General features: G+C 44.1%; 1 protein-coding gene across 2 annotated transcripts in view; it reads left to right on the forward strand.

The window, feature by feature from the left end:
* Positions 1 to 799: 799 nt before the first annotated feature.
* The window catches only part of usp43a (ubiquitin specific peptidase 43a), a 69,746-nt gene continuing 47,108 nt past the window's right edge, over positions 800 to 23,437 (forward strand). For both annotated transcript variants that reach the window (XM_061679469.1, XM_061679470.1), the window contains exons 1-2: positions 800 to 1,597; positions 12,700 to 12,861. In XM_061679469.1, the coding sequence (XP_061535453.1) occupies positions 1,007 to 1,597; positions 12,700 to 12,861 (753 nt within the window). In that variant the 5' untranslated portion in view covers positions 800 to 1,006. The remainder of the gene's footprint in view (positions 1,598 to 12,699; positions 12,862 to 23,437) is intronic.

Below are 23,437 nucleotides of genomic sequence, written 5' to 3' on the forward strand. Positions count from 1 at the left end.
ATTAATAGTTGCGGTTTTACACAAATGGTGGAACAACACATGTAGACAGATAATCTAACTATACTCACAGGCATATACTCTTCATCATCTATGAAAAATGACTAAAATTACAGCAATTTATTGAGTATTAGTAGAAGTTTATTCTTCGTTTGTGTCTGCATGACAGTATTTTACAGTACTGCCTCCCGGTGGCCAAGGCGGGTACACAAGAAGGAACAGCACGATAAATTGGATTGACAGCATTAAATCCTGATGCACAAACATTCTTTTTAAGTATCTTGTTACTCTGCTTTTTTTTCATCCATCCATTTTTTTTTCTGTACCTCACGCGGGTCACGGCCGTGCTGGAGCCTACCCCAGCCATCTTCGGGCGATAGGCAGGGTACACCCTGAACTGGTCGCTAGCCAATCGCTGGGTACATGTAAACAAACAACCATTCGCACTCACATTCACACCTATGGGCAATTTAGAGTCTTCAAATCAACCGGGCACGCATGTTTTTGGGACCTGGGAGGAAACCGGAGTGCCCGGAGAAAACCCGAGCAGGCACGGGGAGAACACATTTTTTTTTGATTATAAAGTACAATATTAGAGTGTGGTGTTTTTCCTATAAAAAAAAAAAAAAAAAAAAAAAAAAAAAGTTCGAGCGTGGCCACGGAACGAGTTGAACTCGTATCTCAAGGCACGGCAACTCCCGACCGGCTGTCGTTGGCAGGTGTACCTAATGAAGTGGCCTCCGTGTGCGTTTCTTTTCCACCGCCGGGTGGGTTGTGGAGGGCGGGCATCGGAAGGAGCGACGGGAGCACCGGAGCAGTAGTAGCAGCGAGGAGCGAACCACATGCTTTCCCGGTGCCGGTTGGGTGCCCCTTTAGCGGCGGCGATGTTTGCGGAAAGACTGGAGGAGGAAGACTAGACTGTCTGGCAGACAGGTGCACCTCCTCTTCCTCCTCCTCCTCTCCAGTAGCACAGCGAGTGTTCGTCCTGTCAGGTGCAGGCATAGCAGCCATGGAGAAGCCGCGATTCAAGCCCATGAAAGCCAAAACGACCAAGCGGAAAGAGAAGCCGCACCGGAGAGGCACGTTCACCCGGAGGAAGTCTCTTCGTTCTCTCGCTCATTTCATGGGCAGGATTCTGAAAACTTTGAGCACTTTGGCGCACTTCGGCGAGGGGCGGCCGCCGGAGCCCGGAGAGGAGGAGGAGGACGACGACGGCGGGTTCGGGCGAAGCGACGCCGGCGGCTTTCAAGACGAAGCCCCGGCGGGTGTTCCCAAGGACGGCGCCGCGAAGAAGAGCTCCGCGCTGTCCTCCCACGGCTCGGTCAAGGAGCGGCTGTCGTGGTGCTACGGCGACAAGACGCCCGGGGCTCTGGGGCTCAAGAACCACGGCAACACCTGCTTCATGAACGCCGTGGTGCAGTGCCTCAGCAACACCGACCTGCTGGCCGAGTACCTCGGGCTGGAGCGCTACAAGCCGGACGTGTTGGCCCGCAGGGTGAACGGCGAGGCCGCCAGGGCCGAGGTGACCGAGCAGCTGGCGTCGCTGGTTCGAGCCCTGTGGACGCTCGAGTACACGCCGCAGCTCTCCGTCGACTTCAAGGTGAGTGTCTCTTTTATCCTTTTCACATATTTCAACTTTGAATACAACACCAGCCGTCGCATAAAAGGGGCTTTTTATTATTATCTTTTATATTTCTCCACTGTCTTCAGTGTGCGTAGTAGTAGTCACGAGACTCCACAGGTGGGTCGGGATGGAAGGGGCGTGGTCAAAGCAGGAAGTAGCCGCCTCTACCTTCAACTACATTCCAGAAAACTCAAATCAACAAATTTCATACCTGCAGGACTGCTGTACTGTATTGCCAGTAATTGATGCCCCCCCCCCTCCTTAAAAATGTTTATTATTGCTTATAGTGATAGTTGAAACTAAGTTTGCCACACAGGGGCGTCACTAGGTTTTATGGATTGAGGGGGCTTCGCCCCCCCAGCAGTGTTGCACCCAGAAAATATTGCGTCAGGGCCACCATGGCACCCCGCTGGAAAACCTATCGTCCATCATTAAACACTATAGTGCGGTCGCTACGTTTCATCGACGGGGGGTGGGCGAAGCTCAGAGTTTAAAACGTTTTTTAAACAAAAAAGCCCTCCGAAAATACGTCGGCGTACCGACGTCACTGATGCCAAAAAATATGATCCCAAAACACTGCAATGTGACAAGATTTACCAATAACTTAATCATTGGTTCTTAACTGTTGTCACTCTGTGACCCGCCTTGTTCTATTGTCGCCTAGTCGCGACCTCGTTTTACAGCAGTTAGGAACAATAAAGAAATGTATTTGTTCGAAAATAGCATTTAGTTATCGTACTCTCACATGTTCAAAGAACCTTTAACAGCAAATTATTCAGAAACTGATCTCTTTTAAGAAAAGTGCAACAGTTGTAACAGTTTGAATATATATATTTGAAATATATATTTTTTTTAAATAATTTTTTTTTACTGCCTGTCCACGACTCACCAAAAATGGCTCCGCGACCCACTTTTGGGTCCCGACCCACCAGTTGAGAATCACTGATTTAAATGACACTTAAGCTGTTCAAGCGTCACTAGTGGATACGTTGGACATTGGAAACTTTTATGTCTTAAGGGGTCTTGTGAAGAATGCAATCATTTCGCATGAAAATAGATGGACTGAGAAATTGTGGTCCAAAAACGCCATATTGCCCCACGCAGTGCATATGGAATGATAATGTAAAACCACCCCTAGTAGCTTGTCGTCGCCTTAAATGACGAATGTTATAAATCGGTACATCTCACAAAACACAGCCATACAGTGCATTTTTATACCCTCAGAAGTTAAGGTACAACATAGTCAATTTCTAATTAGACCTCAGTTTGAGCCAAACTTTAAATTTGTTATGTATTGTTGTCCCTGTCCACAAATGTCTAGGCATGTTCCCAAGCTCTAATAGCCACGGTTCCAAAAGTGTACTACACCACCAGAAGCATGTTTCTTATTAGGAGCAAAATTTCCCATCAGACTGCAATATGTGTGAAAGTTATTAGTGCTTAAATGTCTATATTAATTGGAGTCAGTTGTCAGGGCAGTCGGCAAAACGAGCGAAGCAGGGCCAGCGGTTGTAAAAGGCTCCCCTCCATCATGTGTTATTAACTTGCTGTTAAGTGATTAATCGGCCATTTCATATGCACATGTGCAAATAAAAGCCAGTCAAATGGAAACAGTGAGCCTCTCAAGGGAGCTAAGCAACTGTGTCACGAGCTAACGTCAAGTCAGGGCATCAATGAGCGTTGCTCCTCTTCAGGGTATTTAATTAAATGGTCTTTGATTATGTGGGTGGGGGAGTGAGGGTTTTTATTTACTCAACTACAGATGGGCGGGATAGGCCTTAACACACTTGGAATAGTCTTAAACGATGTCATCTATCGAGAGAGGTGTTTGTTCGTCTGAGTGGATGATGCACCCAGCGGCTAATTGGGGCCCGCCGTCTATTAGAGGGACGGTCGGTCACTGTTTGAGGAAAGAGGGAAGATGACCATTAGGGACCCAAAAGCACAGGGCTCCCTGCAGATTACTTCCACTATGTACATAGAATGAGGCAGTTCTAATCTTAAAGGTAGATGCATTTCATACCAACTCCCCAGTTAGCCACGAGACCAAAAAAGTGTTTACCTCAACAAAAAGCCCTAATTGACTTGGGCGTGATGCAATAGCGTGTTTAAAGGCACTGCAGGGATACATTGTGCTTGGAAAACATCCATCCATCAGTCATCATCATCATCAGCAGCAGCACATCTATACCTGCACACCTATTCTTGCTGACATTCACACCGATGGACAATTTAGAATCTTCGCTGGACCTAACATTGGTGAGACACTAATTCCACACAGGAGGGCTTGTGCTGAGATTCGAACCCCAGCCCTCAGAACTGTGAGACAGATGTGCAAACCACTACTGTTGCTTGGAGGCCAAGTTTGTTTTGAATGTAATTGTCAACATCCTCGGTCCTATTTCCTTGTTGAGAAGTAGAGCACGGAGGTCGTGTTACAACGGCGGGGCTTGGTCAGGTGTTGTCGTTCACATGATGTTTTATGACTGAACTAATTTGCATTGCCTTGACTGACTAACACAGCCGGTGTGTCTTTCGGGCCTGACTCACCTGGGCGACTAACCGGCACGCTGAGGTGGTTAGGCCGCATTCCTCGGCAGTCGTGTGGAGGGCGAGGACACTCGCACTCATCAACTCTTACGAGTCGACTGCCTACGCAGCGCACAACACAAAGGGTCCGTTTCAAACTTGAGGACATTTAAGAAGCGGTCAACAAAGAGCTGGTCTTGTTTGGGCCGTGAAAGTTGCCTCCCTCTGGTCTTATTGGATGACAGTTCACTCACGAACTGCTGGGAGCCACAGCACACTCGCGCAACCTCAGGTGTGGGAAGAGGAATATGTCGGATATACGCTGGACATTCGTCCATTGTACGCGATGCGTTCCATGAGAGAGAAAGAATGGAAGTGTTCCAAAGTCAAACTTAAAATCATCGCAACAACTCCTTCTGCTCAATACAACGCAGAGTTCAGATTATTCGGACAAATTCGACAATCGAACATAACTGAAAAGTCGGCCTTATAAGTTGCACAAAACACGCTTGCTGTCAGCCAATCTTGCGAGATGTTCAAAACATCAAACTAACTACGGGCATGCGTTTGGCTCTTTCGTTGGCTTTTTCGGGACACTGAAAGCTCAGCTTCAAACCAAGCCAGCGTCACCATGTGCATTAAGTTGTCTTATTGTTTTTACATTTTATTTTTGTCTAACTTTTCCATTTACTCTGTGCCTAATAAGAATGTTAAAAAAGGGATGTTTGCATTTTGCACTATTAACAGTGATTATGATATGGTTATTGGTTACCTTATTTTTATGCAGCTACAGATTTTGTAATGGCATAAAATGAAGGAAACACATTTTAAGAGACTTACCATTGTAATGTGTGCAAACATTTGGCCACTTATAAAAAGACCTGAGTTCCATTCATCGCTAAATCTTCATGATGACCCAAAAAAAAGCACTTTATAGAGAAACTGACCCAACTGTTTCCAAATCTGAACAAATCGGAGGTCGAGATTGTGTTGACTTTGGAGGTTCCGCAGTTATGTTGAAGAAGGTTGATCATCAGTGCAGTGAGCATGCTCGTGTCGTAGTTTCTAACCTCGTCACCTCGGTGCACCTCATTTAAATCACTGTGACAAAATGGTGGTTACTGTGAGTCAGTTCTATTACCTCCCTCTCTTAATGCCTGAACGGGGGCACCCACTTGATATCCTCTCATTACCGCAGGCTACAATAAAGAACGACCAAGGATGTGGAAGATTTCCCAGATGGAAATTACCGCCTTATTCGAAGGAGAGAATGAGATGATTTCATTTGAATTTAACAGCGCGCAGTGCATGAGTCACGTCTCGTCCCGCACCGAGATGGATATTTTGGCTGGATGACCGGCGCCGCACCCGCCGGGCCTCTCCTCTGCATCGCTGAAGAAAACATGTCCTTCATTTCCCCTTTCTCGCCCGGCCTCGCCCCATTTCACGGACACTGTGATTTGTGTGTGTCTGCTCACACGTTGAGTAAAGCTGGAGGGAGCGTTACTGTTTCGAGTGCATCCAGCCTGGCGGGCGAGGAGAAGGAGGAAGAAGAGGCGGCCCCATGCTGAGAGGTCTCCAGTGGTGTATACTAAGAGCGAGAGGAGGGGCAGGGGGGCATCGCTTGTAAATAAAACCACGGTCCTCCCTGTGCCGTCTCCATGGTAAAGAAAGGACAGGCATCCGTGAAAGCTGCTTGTTACCGCAACATTCCGCCCTAATTCCTCAAGTGGAAAAGTTCTGTTCCCGAACCCCTCTTGATTTGAAGGCAACATTGCTTGGTAATTCCTGAGCCTCTTGATGAGATCCTTTTGATATCCAGTCGTACGTTAAAGCTCACAAACAGGCACTATTTGTTTCTTGTTAGCCTAAAAGCCTATGTAATGATGGCACAGTGTAACCAAGTTGGTTGAGAGAAAGTGGTAGGTTTGTGTTGTCAACAACATGTTATTACAGTGTGCAAACAAGGCTGCAACTCCCTAAATCCAGCTTTGCGTTACTCAATGTTTACGCACCAGAAAGGCGGGGAAAAGGGTTGAGCAAGGCCTCTGTAACGAGCTCCTGTGTGCCTCAATACCGCAGTCTTGGGGCTAATGAGCAGGTCGGCTAATATTTCTGATGCTACAAAATAAACGTATTTTCCACTCCTAGAAGAGATCCATTCATAATAGACAGCAACTTTTGACCAAAAGTGACAAATATCTGTCATAAAGGCTGCCTAACTTGAAGCTCTGAGCTAAAGGTCTTCACATTCAAATAGACAAGCCAACTGAAACAAAATAAGATGATAGTAGCTTTTGTTGAGCGAAATGTCAACATTCTCAGGTTGAGCGATGCCACTGTATTGTTTTTGTTGGCCTTTTTCACATCCACCATTTTGACATAGTAAAAACAGTGAATGGTAGGAAGGATACAGTTAGCAGCGCTATGCAAAAAATACAAAGCCGATTTTTTCTTTGTAGAGTGGCACACAGGCCAAAGGAAGGACCATTACATAATGGTGAGTATCTGGATAAAAGTGTGGATGTGTCAAAACAGATACATCCCCCCCACCCCCGAGTCATAATTGAGGCCCTCAACAAATCCAAATGCATTTTTTCCCTTTAATTTTGTTTAACTGTTCAGCCTTGTGTCACATTGTAGTTTTAAATCATCGTTATAATCGTCATTAAAGGATTGCTAAGACGTCACATCTAGTCTAGAATTTTGCTCGTATGCTTCACTTTGGATTTCTTCGCGCATCATGTTCAGGCTTTGGGCCAGTTACATGAACCAGGCCTCCGGCTGGCTTGGTGTCTCATTTAGTAAAAACCATTACTTACTACGCATCATAATCACAATGTGGATCTGATGATTTTCCACATAATCGACATCGTGAACCATCCTTAGTTCACATAATCATGCTCCTCTGGGTAGAAATACTCCCAAATTACATGCATCCACACTGTTACAGTCTGCCCAGAGATCCAAAATGTTCAACTTTGACATTGTCAATTCACTGCACGTTTGATGCCGATTAAATCTGGAGAGATGACGTGTCCTTTGATTGGTTGGCGCACTATTAATAGGACTTGAAAACACCGGCGGTCCCAAAGCGTTTTTAACAACACAGACACTTCTTGTGAGAGTTTCTGAGGCGAGAGAGGCGTGGATTCATCTTTTTCACGCTTGAAGGGCCACGGCTGCGCGAGGCTCGAGGAGCTCAGGCGAGGGAGATGACGAGAGGTGTTTGAAGTGGTCTCCTTTGTATGGGGAAGGGGTGGGGGGGGGGGGGCACTGGAGGTGTGTGACACTGACGGAGGGCAACACTGATAGATGGTTTGTCTCATCCTGCCTTCCCGCTCCTTCAAGAACCTCTCATGACTGAGAATGTTTACAATGTTTGCACACACTAATCTTAGTGGTGGCTATGCGGCACCTGGACTCTGAAGCAGTCACCTTTCTTATCATACTACAATCTAGCTCAAATTAGCTGAGCAGGTTTAATTTTTCTTTCTTTTTCTCAATCCACACAATCGGTGTTATACGATGCTTAATTCTTCCATAAAAGGTTACGCTTGCTTTGAATTGCCACACTGCGACTTTCTGAAGACAATGCCCATTATAGACGTTTCATCGTATGGGATGCTGTCGTTCAGTTTCTTCTTTTTTCCTTTGGGCTCGTCCCTTTAGGGGTCGCCACAGCGCGTCATCCTTTTCCGTGTAAGCCTATCTCCTGCATCCTCCTCTCGAACACCAACTTCCCTCATGTCTTCCCTCACGACATCCATCGACCTTCTCTTTGGTCTTCCTCTAGCGCTCTTGCCTGGCAGCTCCATCCTCATCATCCTTCGACCAATATACTCACTATTTCTCCTCTGGACGTGTCTAAACCATCCAAGTCTGCTCTCTCTAACTTTGTCTCCAAAACATCGAACCTCGGCCGTCCCTCTGATGAGCTCATTTCTAATTTTATCCAACCCGGTCACTCCGAGAGCGAACCTCTACATCTTCATTTCCGCCACCTCCAGCTCTGCTTCCTGTTGTCTCTAATCCGTCCATCATGGCTGGACTCACCACTGTTTTATAAACTTTGCCCTTCATCCTAGCAGAGACTCTTCTGTCACATAACACACCTGACACCTTCCTCCACCCGTTCCAACCTGCTTGGACCCGTTTCTTCACTTCCTGACCACACTCACCATTGCTCTGGACTGTTGAATCAAAGTATTTCAAGTCCTCCACCCTTGCTATCTCTTCTCCCTGTAGCCTCACTCTTCCCCCACCACCCCTCTCATTCATGCACATATATTCTCCTACTTCAGCTTATCTTCATTCCTCTCCTTTCCAGTGCATGCCTCCATCTTTCTAACTGTTCCTCCACCTTCTCCCTGCTTTCACTGCAGATCACAATCTCATCTGCAAACATCCTGGTCCACGGGGATTCCAGTCTAACCTCATCTGTCAGCCTATCCATCACCACTGCAAACAGGAAGGGGCTCAGGGCTGATCCCTGATGCCGTCCCACGTCCACCTTAAATTTGTCTGTGACACTTACAGCGCACCTCACCGCTGTTCTGCTGCCCTCGTACATGTCCTGTATTATTCTAACATACTTCTCTGCCACTCCAGACTCCCGCATTCAGTAGCACAGTTCCTCTCTGGGTACTCTGTCATAGGATTTCTCTAGATCTACAAAGACACAATGTAGCTCCTTCTGACCTTCTCTACTTTTCCATCAACATCCTCAAGGCAAATAATGCATCTGTGGTACTCTTTCTAGACATGACACCATACTGTTGCTCGCAAATACTCACTTGCCAGTCTCACCTCTTCCCAAAAAGCTGCACAACACTCGTTCTATCTCAGCTTCTACCACATGGTTCTCTGCTCTGCCTTTGTCTTCCTAATCTTCCTCCCCACCACCAGAGTCATCTTACACACCACCATCCTATGCTGTCTAGCCACACTCTCCCCTACCACTACCTTACAGTCGGTAACCTCCTTCAGATTACGTTGTCTGCACAAGATGTAATTTTAATGCTTTAATGTAATTTTAAGATGCAGTTTAATGCTCTCCGTTATTCCCGAACGTTGCGCTGGATAACACAAGAAGAAGTGAGCTGAATACCAATGGAGGGCTCATGAAAAGACAGGTGGTCCTCAAAGTAAAGCGTGATTGGGCGTGAGCTATCTTGGAGCCTAACAAGGCTAGATCACATCAATCAGGCAATTGCTATTATATAATGAAATGGAAGCAACATAAGTGATAATTGTGTGGAAGAATCTCAACTTCAGAGGCAAAAGCCCTTTTCACAACAAGATCCCGGAAAAATTGCATCAGAGATGTAACAATGGAGCCGGCGTTTATTAGCTTGTCTTTCACACCGAACCCAATAAAAAGGTAGTCTCTTTGTTTTTGTTGATGTCTCACAAGTATTTGACTGGTCACACCAGGTGCAAGAGCTGACGTTGTCACGCGTGATTATCTGATTGTGCGTTGCCAAGTCGATGTGTAAAAAGCACACACAGTTGTGGCAATATTTTGCTGGGTTTTGTGTAAAAAGGCAAAGCCCCATTTTATTGCGTTTCCATTCCAAAGGATCCCAAAAACATCTGACCCGACACTTCCCACTTTTAAATATGCCTTCATTGGTATGCATTATGCATGTTAAAGATGGCAGTGTGAACTCCAAATGAACCAAATTACAAGTGAAGAAAATGATGAGGGGACTAAACCGAAGTCCCCCACCCTACACACACACACACACACACACACACTGGCAATCGGTGCCCTCGTCTAGTGTGTTCCCCTTGGGTTTGTATTAATTTGACGAAAGACCATTCCATCTTCCATCTGTTTTGCCCGTTTTCAATGCGGCAAATAAAACTCACATGGTGTTCTATCACAGGCGCAGCAGATGGTCTCACTTAGCCCGGCAGCAGCTGCGATGCAACTCAAGCACCGCACACTCAAACACATGAACACCCGTTTAGTCTTGTACTTTAGTTTGTCCAACCGGCAACCAAACAAACTGTGAAGTAAAGCTCGAGATTCACGTCGCTGCTGGCTTGAACGTCAAAACAGTCTTTAATAGTAATGCAATCGTCCCTTTGTACCTGTTGGACAGTTGTGTTGTGATAAAAGCAGTTACACATTGCTGTCAATGTAAATCGCTTGGAGACGAAATCGAGGGACGGAATGTTCCACTGTTAAGACAGCGACGGAGGTAGGCGTATCACAGAATTGTCAGGGGATCACAGCACAGCAGCACACTCGATACCGCCACTTTTGTTTGACATGTCATGCCCCTGATTATCAAGGCGGCATGTTGTCGACAATCATAAGCTGGGGCGGTGTTACCGTCTATCAAACAAGACATGACCCTGACCCGGTTTCAAATCAAGCCACCCATGTTCATTCCTGGACCTAGTAGGCCTAATACAAAAGTCATATTTTTCTTTCATTTTGATTACTCAGTGAAGTCTGCTCAATCTTTCCAAGATGGTAATGAGAATTTCATGGTGTAAACGACAACATTGGAATCCCACCAGGCATCCTCCAACTTCACGTCGGTTATGCTGGTATCCCACTATAAAGTCTCCAGTTTTTTAATTTTTTTTAATTTTTATAATTGTTTTCAATATGTGTCTGTTTGAGAGTGATGCACAAGGGCATTCAATTTGTCCAAATTGGCGAAAGAGAGAGCCATGATACTCAGATATCGTAATGTACAAGATGTGAAGGTGAAAATAAATGCCTTGTAAAATTGACACACCACAGAGAAGTGTTGTTAACAACCCTGCCAGATTTGTCAAGTATATGAATGAAGCTTCAAAATGATGAAAAATCAAGCCGTTGTCTCCACTCGCGAAGGCTATTAGCGTGTCTTCACAATATGGGTAAACTACACCCCTCTCATCTTTCAATTGGCAAATACCACAATGTCTAGCATTTTTCTTATACCTACACACAACCGTGTTTGAGCCGCAAAAATATATCTCCTTAAAGCCACGACGAGAGCCGCTAGCTGGCGAGCTAACCGGGGCTCCTCTCTGCCGACGGACGGGCAGCGGTTTCGTCCGCGGCGTCACCGCCTTGCTTGGTGGTGTGTCGTTGCGTGGGTCCACAGAACACAGACACTTCAGAAAAAAAAATCTTCTGTTTATCAAGCATGGTGCGCACGTTATTCAGCCTGTGGCTCACACTTCACGACAGATATTTGAGCACATACTTTCTGCTAGTTCCAATGCCTTTTGGTAGCCCCAATAACAAAATACATAACACTTGGGAATATAAATAACGACACCAAGCTATTCTGTAAATTGTTGGCTTTAAGGAAAGATGCATTTTTGGGGGGTAAGCATCACTAGCTAGCTAACTGCATGCTGTCGTGGTAGAAACGAGTCAAATAATTATGAAGTAACTTGCAATAACCACTGATGCTAATGAAGTTGTTCAAGTTCTTATACTATATTGGGGGAGAGGGGACTCATGCCCGAGCTGAAGTGCGTCACAAGGCACCGTTTTAGCCACGCCCCGAAAATATCAGGAAAACAAAACATTTGTATAGTATACCGGTAGTTATTTTTTCTTTGTTTTGTTGTTATTGCCAATAGTATGATTACTGTGTTTAAAAAAAAAAAAATCTATTATTATTCCTACCTTTGTTGAGAGTCATATCGTGATTCTCTCGACCATGGACTATCACCCCCTCCACATACCTCTTGCTTATTTTTGCGTCAATAAAAGCAGTAAAAAAAGGTGGAAAACTGAAAAGGTGAAAAACACTTTAATGCTAAATCGCCACAATTGAGCACTACATATTGTAGTTCTCAGTCTTTGCACCTTTTCAGCCAATATCTTCAAACGCATATGTACCGAGAAAGAAATCTCTGACTTCATTTTACTAGGTCTTTAAATAAAATCTCTGTGTGGCTCTTCTCCCCCACATCCCTCCATCCACTCAGTCAGGGTTTCTTCCTGATTGTGAAGCTTATTTGCAGGCTGTCAGCTGGCACGTGGGGGGTTTCTCCCTCCAAGTGTTTATATTTAGATCCCATGAGACAGACTGATTCCGTTACAGTCAGATGCGTGACGCACCTGCGCTCCTCTTTTTGAGCCATCAATTCTACCTGAAGTTACCTCCACCAAGGATGTTAAGTTTTCATTGGAGTTTGGTGACTAGCGGTGCAGGAAAGAACATATCTAAGTATTTGCATATCTCGTGGCATTTCAATGTCAGTTTTGGTCTGGAGACGGTCTTAAGACCAGTCTTGACAGATTCTGACATGGAGGCAAAAGGGACTTGGCATTTATTCTCAGTTCTTGACTCTGTCTCATTGCCTCAGTCTTGGGCTTAACTTGGTATCAACGCCTCAAAGTCTCAGTGTTGATTTGTTTTTTGTTAATGTGCTCTTGATTAGTCCTACAAGCCTACAGTAGCTTTTCAATGTCTAGTCCTTAACCAGTTACTCCAACGTGACTGTAGGTCTCTGCTTGTTTGCTCTGTTATGAAACAACAAATGACCAACATTGACTGGCTGATTATGATGTCCTTGTTTTCCAGAGCATTGTGGCCAAATATGGCTCTCAGTTTCGGGGCAACTCGCAGCACGATGCCCTGGAGTTCCTCCTCTGGCTTCTGGACAGAGTTCACGAAGATGCCAAAAACCCAAACAACAACAACTGTAGCAGCAGCAGTAGCAACAACACCAAAGCCAATGTCAAGGTGAGTACAATTTGACCGGCTTCACTTGGTTTTTCCGGCTACTAAGTCTATTAGGAAATGCTTTTATAGGAGGTTTAATGAAGAACTTTCTTAAATGGTTTCTCTTGATGCTGGAGGTGTCTGCGTAATTTCCATCTCGTCACCTTGAACTTTGAGAGGAGTTCAATTTAATGCAGCAAATGACTCGGGTAGGCACATCATGACTTTGTTTGAGAGATTTTATCACGACACAAGCCAACTGACAATAATATTTCTCTTTAGGGCACCACACTGTCGATTGGAGAACAGGTCAATGTCGTTTTATAAGGCTGTTCTCTGTAGAGGTTCTAAAATGAGAGGGCAACACTTGACAAGCATGGAATTTTCTTGAAAATAGGGTATTCTCTTCATATTCATGGCACCCCTCCTCCCATCCATCCATCCATCCATCCATTTTCTACCGCTTATCCGAGGTCAGGTCGCGGGGTCAGTAGCTTTAGCAGGGACGCCCAGACTTCCCTCTCCCCAGCCACTTCATCCAGCTCTTCTGGGGGGATCCCGAGGCGTTCCCAGGCCAGCCGAGGCGTTCCCAGGCTAGCGTGTCCTGGGTCGTGTCCTGGGTCTCCTCCAGGTGGGACATGCCCGGAACACCTCAACAGTGAGCCATCCGAATCAGATGCCCCAGCCACCTCATCTGGCTCCTCTCAATGCGGAGGAACAGTGGCTCTACTCTGAGCCCCTCCCGGATGACCGAGCTTCTCACCCTATCTCTAAGGGAGACCCCGGACACTCTGCAGATGAAACTCATTTCGGCCGCTTGTATCCAGTATCTTGTTCTTTCGGTCATGACCCACAGCTCGTGACCATAGGCGAGGGTAGGAACGTAGATCGACCAGTAAATCGAGACCTTCGCCTATCGGCTTAGCTCCTTCTTTACCACAACGGACCGATACAAAGTCCGCATCACTGCAGACGCCGCACCGATCCGCCTGTCGATCTCACGTTCCATTCTTCCCTCACTCGTGAAGAAGACCCCAAGATACTCGAACTCCTCCACTTGGGACAGGATCTCATCCCCGACGTGGAGAGTGCACGCCACCCTTTTTCGACTGAGGACCATGGTCTCAGATTTGGAGGTGCTGATTCTCATCCCAGCCGCTTCACACTCAGCTGTGAACTACTCCAGTGAGTGTTGGAGATCACGGCTTGATGAAGCCAACAGAACCACATCATCTGCAAAAAGCAGAGATGCAATACTGAGGCCACCAAACCGGACCCCCTCTACACATCGGCTGCGCCTTGAAATTCTGTCCATAAAGGTTATGAACAGAATCGGTGACAAAGGGCAGCCTTGGCAGAGTCCAACCCTCACCGGGAACGAGTCCAACTTACTGCCGGATATGCGGACCAAACTCTGACTCTGGTCGTACAGGGACCGAACAGCCCGTATCAGGGGGTTCGGTACCCCATACCCCCAAAGCACCCACCACATGACACCCCCCCCGAGGGACACGGTCGAACGCCATCTCCAAGTCCACAAAACACATGTGGACTGGTTGGGCGAACTCCCATGCACCCTCGAGGACCCTGCCGAGGGTGTAGAGCTGGTCCACTGTTCCACGGCCGGGACGAAAACCACACTGCTCCTCCTGGATCTGAGATTCGACTTCCCGACGGACCCTCCTCTCCAGCACCATGCCAAATAGACTTCTTAAAGCCGTGCCTGTCATTAGGCTGCCAGCGCTATAATAGAGCCGGCTTTCCTCTGCTGATTTTACCAGGCAGAGACAAGCTTTTCATAGTCAGGATCATCTCAGATTTGTTTTCATATTTTTCCAATTTTTATCCGCTTTATAAACAGATTTCATTGTATCATACAATAGTGTCATTGTCCGTATTCTGCTGATAATCTGACAAATGTCGGGACTCCAGCTTTGGACCCTCATGCTGGCTCAGTGCTATGGGTAAACATTAGTGATCTGCCCGTAACCTTTATACACTGAACACTAGGACTGGGCATTTGAGTAAATGTCCTGTTTATGTTTTCAAATCTAATGAGCCGAGAAACAATCCATTACATTTTAGTGCAGATCGAGATAAATGTGTATCTCTCTGAGTTGACATAAAAAGACACTGATCCAAATTGTGATTGTTTAGCCTTGGCAGCGGTTTGCTCTCTACTGAGTGCTATCTTTTGGATATTGTCATAGGTCGGTATGTTTTTATTAATTTGTCATTTACTGTATGTCTTCATGCCCACTTTTGTGATAGGTTTCTTTTTTTTATTATTATCACATTGCTTGCCTTTATGGGGGACCAAGAGTGCCCAAATTAAATAAATACACAAATTGTCATTAAGTATTGAACTATTTCAGTATTTATTTAATTATTTCTGTTAGGGTTGGCATTATTAGTAGGTGAATGAGGAGATAGTGTTAAAGCGCTTTGAATACCTCAAAGGTAGAAAAGCGCAATACAAGCTAAAGTCCATTATTTCAGAATGTATTTATTTCAATATTTGATTTATTTAATTTGTTTGGGTGTCAGAATGACATACAATTATTTTGTGATGCACAGGGGACAGAAGTGAGAAGATTAAATATAAATAGTGTAGAGGCAGGGATGTGTTTCTCCACTTTTCGCTAGAGGCAATAGGTGTGAGTGTGTCTGTGTGTGGACGGAGCTGTGTATGTGTGGGTGTCTCACAGGGTCTGAGTGATTGCCTAATGAATACCACCTGCGTTTGCCTCAAAATGTTTTTGTTTGGTACAGAGAGAGAGAGAGAGAGAGAGAGAGAGAGAGAGGAGTTAGGGTGCTGACCGCTGGGCTTTTTTAAAATGTATAATACAATACTGCAAGTCCATCTACATAAAATGTACATTTGAAACTATGTTTTAACCCTCTTCTGTCACATTTCAGCTAATCGCAGTCTACTAGACAGCCAATCTGTCGGCCAATCACGTTCTACTAGCCAGAGTCAGTGAAACCAACCGAGTTAAGGCCTTGTTGATGATGCAATCAGTGTAAAGAGTGTTTGACGAAGATACAAGTAGGATGCTACAACATGACCCAGTAACAGTTCTGCCTTTTGCCGTTTGCCGGTTCCTGTTGCTGCTGGAAATTCTGCTTTCTGTGAATCGTGGATTAAGACAACAGTGAAATCTGAGCATTTCCTGACCTGCTATCTGTGGATTACAAAGTCTTGCATCACCTTGGCTGATCTTCAAAGCCTGACCTTGTTATGGTTTGTGACAGGTGGGACCCCCAAAGCGGGAACAGACCATACGGCTTGTTCAACAGTCTTTCTTTCAAAAATTAAGTAACAAAACTGTCAAATACAAAAAGGTGGAAAAACTGGGGAACAAAAAGTGCTACCAAACGGGTAGAAAAACAAAAACAATCTGAAAACTATGGTGCAAGGCAAAAAGCAAAGACTAGAAAAACATGGCTTACGGTGATGGGACGAGGGAGCAAGGAGAGTCACCAGGAAAATGTCAAACCAAATGGAACAGGTACTAAAACAAAGTGCAAATCCTACGGAAAAAAAATAGATTCTGGAGCGAGACAGGATGCAGACGCCAAACAACTCCAAACAAATAAACTAGAGGAACGATCTGGCGCCTCTGTGGTGTGCACGCCGCGCTGAAGACTGGGAAACAAAGAAAAACTTGGGTAATAACCAGGTGACAGCAAGACACATCTTAAATATTAAACGTGTTCAATGTTTACAACCAAAACTCTTCCTGTGTGTGTGCAAACCTGACTACTCTCGAGTCATGAATCCCTGAACTGTGACGTGAAACGGCATGTAGTCAATCAAAAATAGTGCCCAAGGCTGACGAGCATGGAATCGACCGTCAATAAAAATGTGAAATCGCTTCCTCACTTACTTTTTTATCTTTTTTAAACGTGTCCCCAAATTGAATTATTATTTCAGTTGCGCAACCGCGTCATTCTTCGTTTGATCTGGCATTTTTCATTTTCACCACACGTGCACCTGTGCACCACTTATGTGCACCCCTCGCTGGACTTATAAATATAGGTATAAAAATGAAAAATGAGGGCTTGTGTTCTACTCTGGTAGTTTTGGGGTTTAGAAAGTATAATTTCCTCGTCATTTAGTTTGGTATCCTAATGCAGTAAAGGGTTTTATTTATTTATTTATTTATTTTTTTGCAAAAAAAAACTTAGAAGTCAGTGACACCTTCCTCTGTAAAATGCAAATGGTTTCACTTGGATTGGAACACATTCAGTCAATTTTGTTCTTCAAGTATTTCTTTAGGGATGTGAGGAAATGATTGCGTTTAAATTTCCCCAGTTGATTAAAAGGCATTAAATTGTGCTGGTGTGCAAGAATGGGTACGAAAGTGTTGATCTGCGTTTTATCGATGGGTGAGCAGTCTGGGCAGGGAGTATGCGACCTTTCTGCCAAAGCATGCATTCATAGGTTCCAGCCCCACCTCCCCGAGCCTGAATGTGATGAGCCGTTTAGCGAAAAGATGGATGGGGATGGATGTAATGATTTATCTGAAACCCCGCTAGGGCTGACTCAGTGATTGGTGGTGTTGATCAGTATCTATAATGTTCTAATATTGTCACGGCTCACTGTTGACATTTTAATTCACTTGTGCTATCGTCATCCGTCAAAGAAATAGTATCAAACATGATGTAGTGAAAGGAAGATTTATTACTTTAAGCCTGTCTGAGATTGATCTGTGCACCGGTTTGATAGTTCAGTGCTGGATTGCATTAAGCTGCACGTATTGCACCTGGTACAGGAGCAGTGTCACCAGTTTCACAGCTCGATATTATGTAACAAGCACAAAACCAGCTCAGTAATGTGAATATGCCTTCCAGCGGGACCTTGCTAAACCTGCTTGGTTTCTCGCCCCTGCTTTGCCTGGCACCACATATGTAGCATTCTTTAGTGAGCTGACGTCAGCCAGCAACACGGTCACTGCTTTATGCACACCCGGCTGTTTCCGTCGCTCTCAAAATTAGAACAGCTTGGCACAATAAATATCAAGCGATATCCGAAACAATCAACAAGTACTGGAGTTTCTCTACAATACAATTTGCAGGAGTGTGCTTCGTTCCAAATGGAGTTTAATTATATGGGGCAGAGTTTGTTTTAGTGACTGTTAATGTGAACGTGAACATTTGTTTATCTCTTTGGGCCATCCGATTGACTGGCGATCGATCCAAGGTGTACTCCTCCTCTCGTCCGATGTCAGCTGGGATAGAGTCCTGCTTCCTCATAACCCTGACAAAAACGAGGCCTCTATCATCGAACGGGCAATGCACACAAGAAAATGAACGTTTTTTTTTGTTGCTAACTTTGATAAGGTTGTAATTGAGATGTTGCGGCTATGCGGTGGTGACGCCACATCGGTACACGGATGTCAAACGGAGAATAACAAATGTGCAAAATGAAATTGGTTTTGCTCCCCATCACCCCCACGTCAGTCACTACTGCATCATTCAACAGTGGTGCCACTTATGTCTTGACATTTGCATAATTAAGAGGCCAAAAGCCAGCATGTGACAGCTCATGCAAACGCTGAGAAAGAGTAGGCTTCATATTGTTCTTTGATTGTAGTGGAATGTTTTTTTTTCCCAATCACTGATTGCTCAAGGTAGGAAGGAAGGTAGGTTTTGATTGCTGTTAGTGTTTACAAAAATGTTCCATTGAAAGGTCGCTTACAGAAAAATGTAAGAATGTTGGTCGAAGGTAAACCAAGGTTAAACAAACATTAGACTCATCAACAAAAGAACATCAAACCTTCAGTGTAGCATAGTCGTGGCAACATGCTTGGGGCTGTTGTCGTTCAGCTGGAACTGGGGCTTTAGACAAACTGGAGGGGAATTATGAACAGTTCGAAATAGCAGTCAGTGTTCGCATAAGACCCTCAGGATTCTGCTAGAAAGCAAAAAAATAAATCATTAAAATGTCATGAAAGGCCAACCAGAACAAAAGGATTTTTAAGAGGTTTTACTGAGTTGCACAGGTTGTAAGTCACATTAATGGTGGAAAAAGGTTTGGAACGATTTAGCTTCGTCTTGAATAATTTACCTTGGTCTCATTATTTTATATCACAAATACCTGGCATTAAATTTGATCAATCCATTTTCTTTAGCGCTTTTCCTCATTAGGGTTGCGGATAATCTGGACTTCATTCTGCTTGCGTTGGGGCCACCAGAGGACAAAAACATTGCACACTTTTCTTTTGTCCTGTTCGGCTGTTAGGTCAAACTAAAAGCAGGATCTGTTTCCCTTTTATGCCGGAATAGTTTTACTGTGCCGCGGTGGAGTTTTCAAGATGCCACTGTGGTTCTTTGTATTCTGATGGATTTTTATTGAAGATTTCAGCCGGACAGGACAAAGTTTAAAGGGGAGTGACAGAAAAAAAACAAAGGGGAGAGACAGTGAAACGATATCTAAATAATATAGGAAGAAAAGACAACAAAAGACAGGACATTAGCTGTAATACAGATTGCATTACTGTCACCTACTGACCGGAGTGGGACAGTGATTTTGCCAGGCACATCAGGATGTTTTAATCAAACAACGTTTCAGACATAATCAAGGATTTTTTCGGAACTTGGCAGAGGTCGGCGCTCTACAGAGTGTCATTCCACTTTAAGAAATATCTTCAGCGTGACTGCAGCAGCTCCACAAAGCCTGAAATGTATCTTTGAAACAGGTGGAAGCAAACTTGGCAGAAATATCCTCACATCATTGGGAGAACAGAGCAGGGAACGTTTGCTTTTGTTTGTTTGACAGTAGCATAGATCTCCACATAGCGTCCACAAAGTGAGCACAGAGAAGAGTTACATTCACCCTCAGGTCCTCCGTGAGTTCTATTTCAAGTGAGTGCATTTGAGAACTGCTCCATCTCATCCCGCCGACAGCTCAGTGGTTTGCCAGTGCAACACCCCACCAGCGTCCAGGCATTATGTATGCATTATTCTGTTTTAAATGTCGATAGTGCTTTGGCCCTTTTTTTTTTTTTTTTTTTTTTTTGCCGCAGTGGGGTTAACTGTGACTGGATAGTGCGACTGCAGCCAACTGCGAAGACTTTGAAATCGGGTCAGTGAAAAATGCAGTAGACACCGCCAGCGAGGCCTCTTATCGACATGGACAGAAATAGTGAGTTTGATAGCTCTCCATGAGATTTTGGCCCGTGTTCTCCAGGGGAGGGAACGGCAGGGAAAGGCGAGAGGGCAAATGTCGATGAATGAGACAAGTCAGCTGACAAGCAGCCGTCTTACATACTGGTGGGTGCTGATGCTTGTAAGCTATAAACGCATCAACGAGCTAAATCATCCGACACTGGCTACCAAATAGTAAAAAAAAAAAAGGATGATTTTATGGCCTATTGTTTCAAAGACAACTCCCGTAATACTACATATTAGTGTTCTATTCGCAGGGATAATCATTTGTTGAATTTATATTATGTAACCGCTAATCAACTTCAAGCAAAGGAAACAGAGCTAACAAAATTGTATCTCAAATAATACATTGTCCTTTCATTCATGGTGTGGCAAAATTTGTACAAAACTGTACATAATGCTGACCACTAGCATTAGCGCTAACATGAAAAGTGTCCTGGTTAGTCCACCGATATAGAATTCTAGACCGCTAAAATACGCGATTTAGGGTGACCGTGGTAATGCCACGGACACATTTCTCCTTATTACAATCCAGTGTACCATCACAATGATTTTGGTGCTATTGTATTCTGTTGCTTTAAAATCTGCTCCATTGATCAAGCAAGCCAATGCCTGCCCACCGCCGTCTTCGACAGGTTAAGTCAAAGAAGCATAACCCTGCCTCACACTTGGCTAGTAACTTGATTTTAACAGCAAGTGGCATTTCTGAGATGCCACAAATTCCTGCAGAATAGAGATGGAGAGTGAGAATACTTGGAAGTGACAACCAAGACTATATATATATATATATATATATATATATATATATATATATATATTTAATACCTCCCCCCCCCCAGCCTCCAAGCCACTTCTAAAAGAGTATTGCTGTTGTAATGAAAGAACATTTCAAACTGGTGTTCACATTTACAACACGAGTGACAAAAGGCAGCTTTTAGAAGGAGATTTTGTATACATTTCATCACAGTGAAACAGTCTCTGCCCGGAATGGACAGGTCATGTAATTCCCCTCCTCAATGCCCTCATACCCTGTTCTTAAGGGATTAAACAAGGACCAGTCTGGAAGAAACTTCCAACTAAAACTTGGAACTTTGTTAAATTATTCTCAGGATACATTTTTGCCTTCTGGCTTCATCCATGATTCACTTTAGCCCATTCATTTTTTTTTTTTTTTTTTTTTTTTTTTTTTTTTTTAAAACTACTTGCCTGGTGTAATGTCTCAACTTATCAGCCACCAAGGGCTGAATGACTGAGTGCTTCTCTTCAGACCATCACTGCCTGCGACTCTGCCTGCTTTGCAGCTGTGTGGGATGGAAGCAAATGCGGGTTTTGCATTGTTGTTGTGTGTTATTTGATTGCAAGCAAGAGATTCATTTATTGCACAGAGAGTTGCCATTACCTTATCTGATGATGTTTGATAGTTATAAGCAACCGAAAGTGAAACAAAATCAAACAATCCACATGGATTTCAATTGACCTTTTTGGTTGAGGTAATAGGTGTGAAAAAGGCCAGAGTAAATGTTTGAAATCTTTTTTGATAAACTTAAAGGATGCACATTGTCTTCTCCAAGAGCTCTTGCAAAGATAGTTTATGTTCAATGAGGATAAACCTCAATGCGCATGTTTAATTTAGAAGGTTACCCGTGTCTAAAATCTGCAGGAGAAGTGAAGCATGATCATTTGTGGTTAAAAACAATTAAAAGTAAACAAGACTTGAAGTGTGATCTGGACAAACTTGTAAATCACTGCAAATATTACTAATGACAAAAAAAACTGATATTTGTAACCAGAATAGAGGAATTTGAAGCGGCAGAAGTCCGACCCTCCTCCCGCTGTCGATGAAATGCCAACACGGCAGGGAGGTATGAAAAATTAAACAAGGAACAGAGAAGGAACAGTTTGAGTAGCAACAATCTCAAAGATAGATTTTGTGGTTTTTTTTTTTGTTTTTTGTTTTTTATATACCTTTGTTGGGGGTAACATACTGAGGAACTTCACTAAAACTACAAGGATAAAATGTACTTTTCAAATGTCATCGTTAAATAATGTATGAGTGCCATTTTGTGTCATACATTTAGGACAGATTGTACTAGCTGTGTGACGTCCATTTTATTCTTTCCCACTGCAGAAATAAACGTAATAACATTTAAGCCAATTAAAACCAATGACTGATACTATCTTTTCCTTGAAGTGAACATACATCTAATGGGAAACAATTGTGTAGCATTTAAGGCACAAATAAGCCTCATTAAGCATCAATGACGGGTATAATAGCCAATGGTCTGCATCATTTAATTGCTCTCTCCTTGGGTTTCTGTTCAATTAACAAGATAATCTCTCTGGCAGGATTTGTTGTCCAACCGCTGAAGTCGTTTTTCAAAGTTAATTAAGTTGGACAAATTTCTCTCCCCGGGAAATGATTCATTAAAGAGAACACTTAATCAGCAACATGCTGCTGGTACAATAAACGATACAATAAAAGATATTACATCTCCGTCAATCAAAAGTGAGTATTAATTTATTTGTTCAAGCTGATATTTTGAGAAGCCTCTTGTCAGGCTAGTGAATATTGGGTAAGGCCCTTTAAATGCTTCTTAAAGTTCTTGGCTCATCTGAAGGTTGCAAAGCTTGGACAGTTTGGTTGGTTTTACCTAGGGTCGCTCAATCTAAACACAATCATTGGATTTATTTTTATGATCAATCAACACTGATTATTGAGAGCTGTCATGAGGACGAGTACCCTCAATCTGGATGTGAACCTAAATCTATCGGTTTGAAAAACCCAGCACACTGACATGACGCTAAAGAGCCAGTATCTTTGGTAGTGGCCAGAGGAATCGCTATACTGTTCTAGTACTGGTATACCATGCAACACTAGTAGCTCGATTACATCCACAACAAAATTGACAGTGCAATCGGTCACTGTACCTTTCCCCTCTGGAGGCTGGGCCATGTCCCAAAACGTTGGCCCCATTATGCTCATGCAAGTGTTTCACTTGTCTCAGGGGTGAATTATACAGGGTTCAACCGTCCTAAGGGTCCTTCTGGCCAGGACCTTTTTTTTTTGTACCCTTCAGTAGTCGAACAACATACACAGCCGTAGCGACGACGCCCTTTGTAACATGCTCCAAGAAACCCCAAGACATTTTGGGGATACCTAGCCAACTAAAAATGGAAGATGATGCTACATACTAGAAAGCTGGGAAGTTGCAACTTGCAATATTGGGGCAGTTCGAGGTCTCATCGAGATCATCAGCCATGACATACATTTTGTTTCACTGCAAGAGGTCTTGACAGAAGCAGTAGGCCGTCCTCTGTAACTTCCACTCTTGGGAAGACTGTCTACAATATCTTGGGAGTATGTCTTTGGGAAGAATGTGGGAGTCCATCCCAAAAGTGAAGTTCTTGAAGTTCTTCCACACCA

This window comes from Phycodurus eques, chromosome 6, assembly GCF_024500275.1.
Source record: "Phycodurus eques isolate BA_2022a chromosome 6, UOR_Pequ_1.1, whole genome shotgun sequence".
Taxonomy (NCBI): domain Eukaryota; kingdom Metazoa; phylum Chordata; class Actinopteri; order Syngnathiformes; family Syngnathidae; genus Phycodurus; species Phycodurus eques.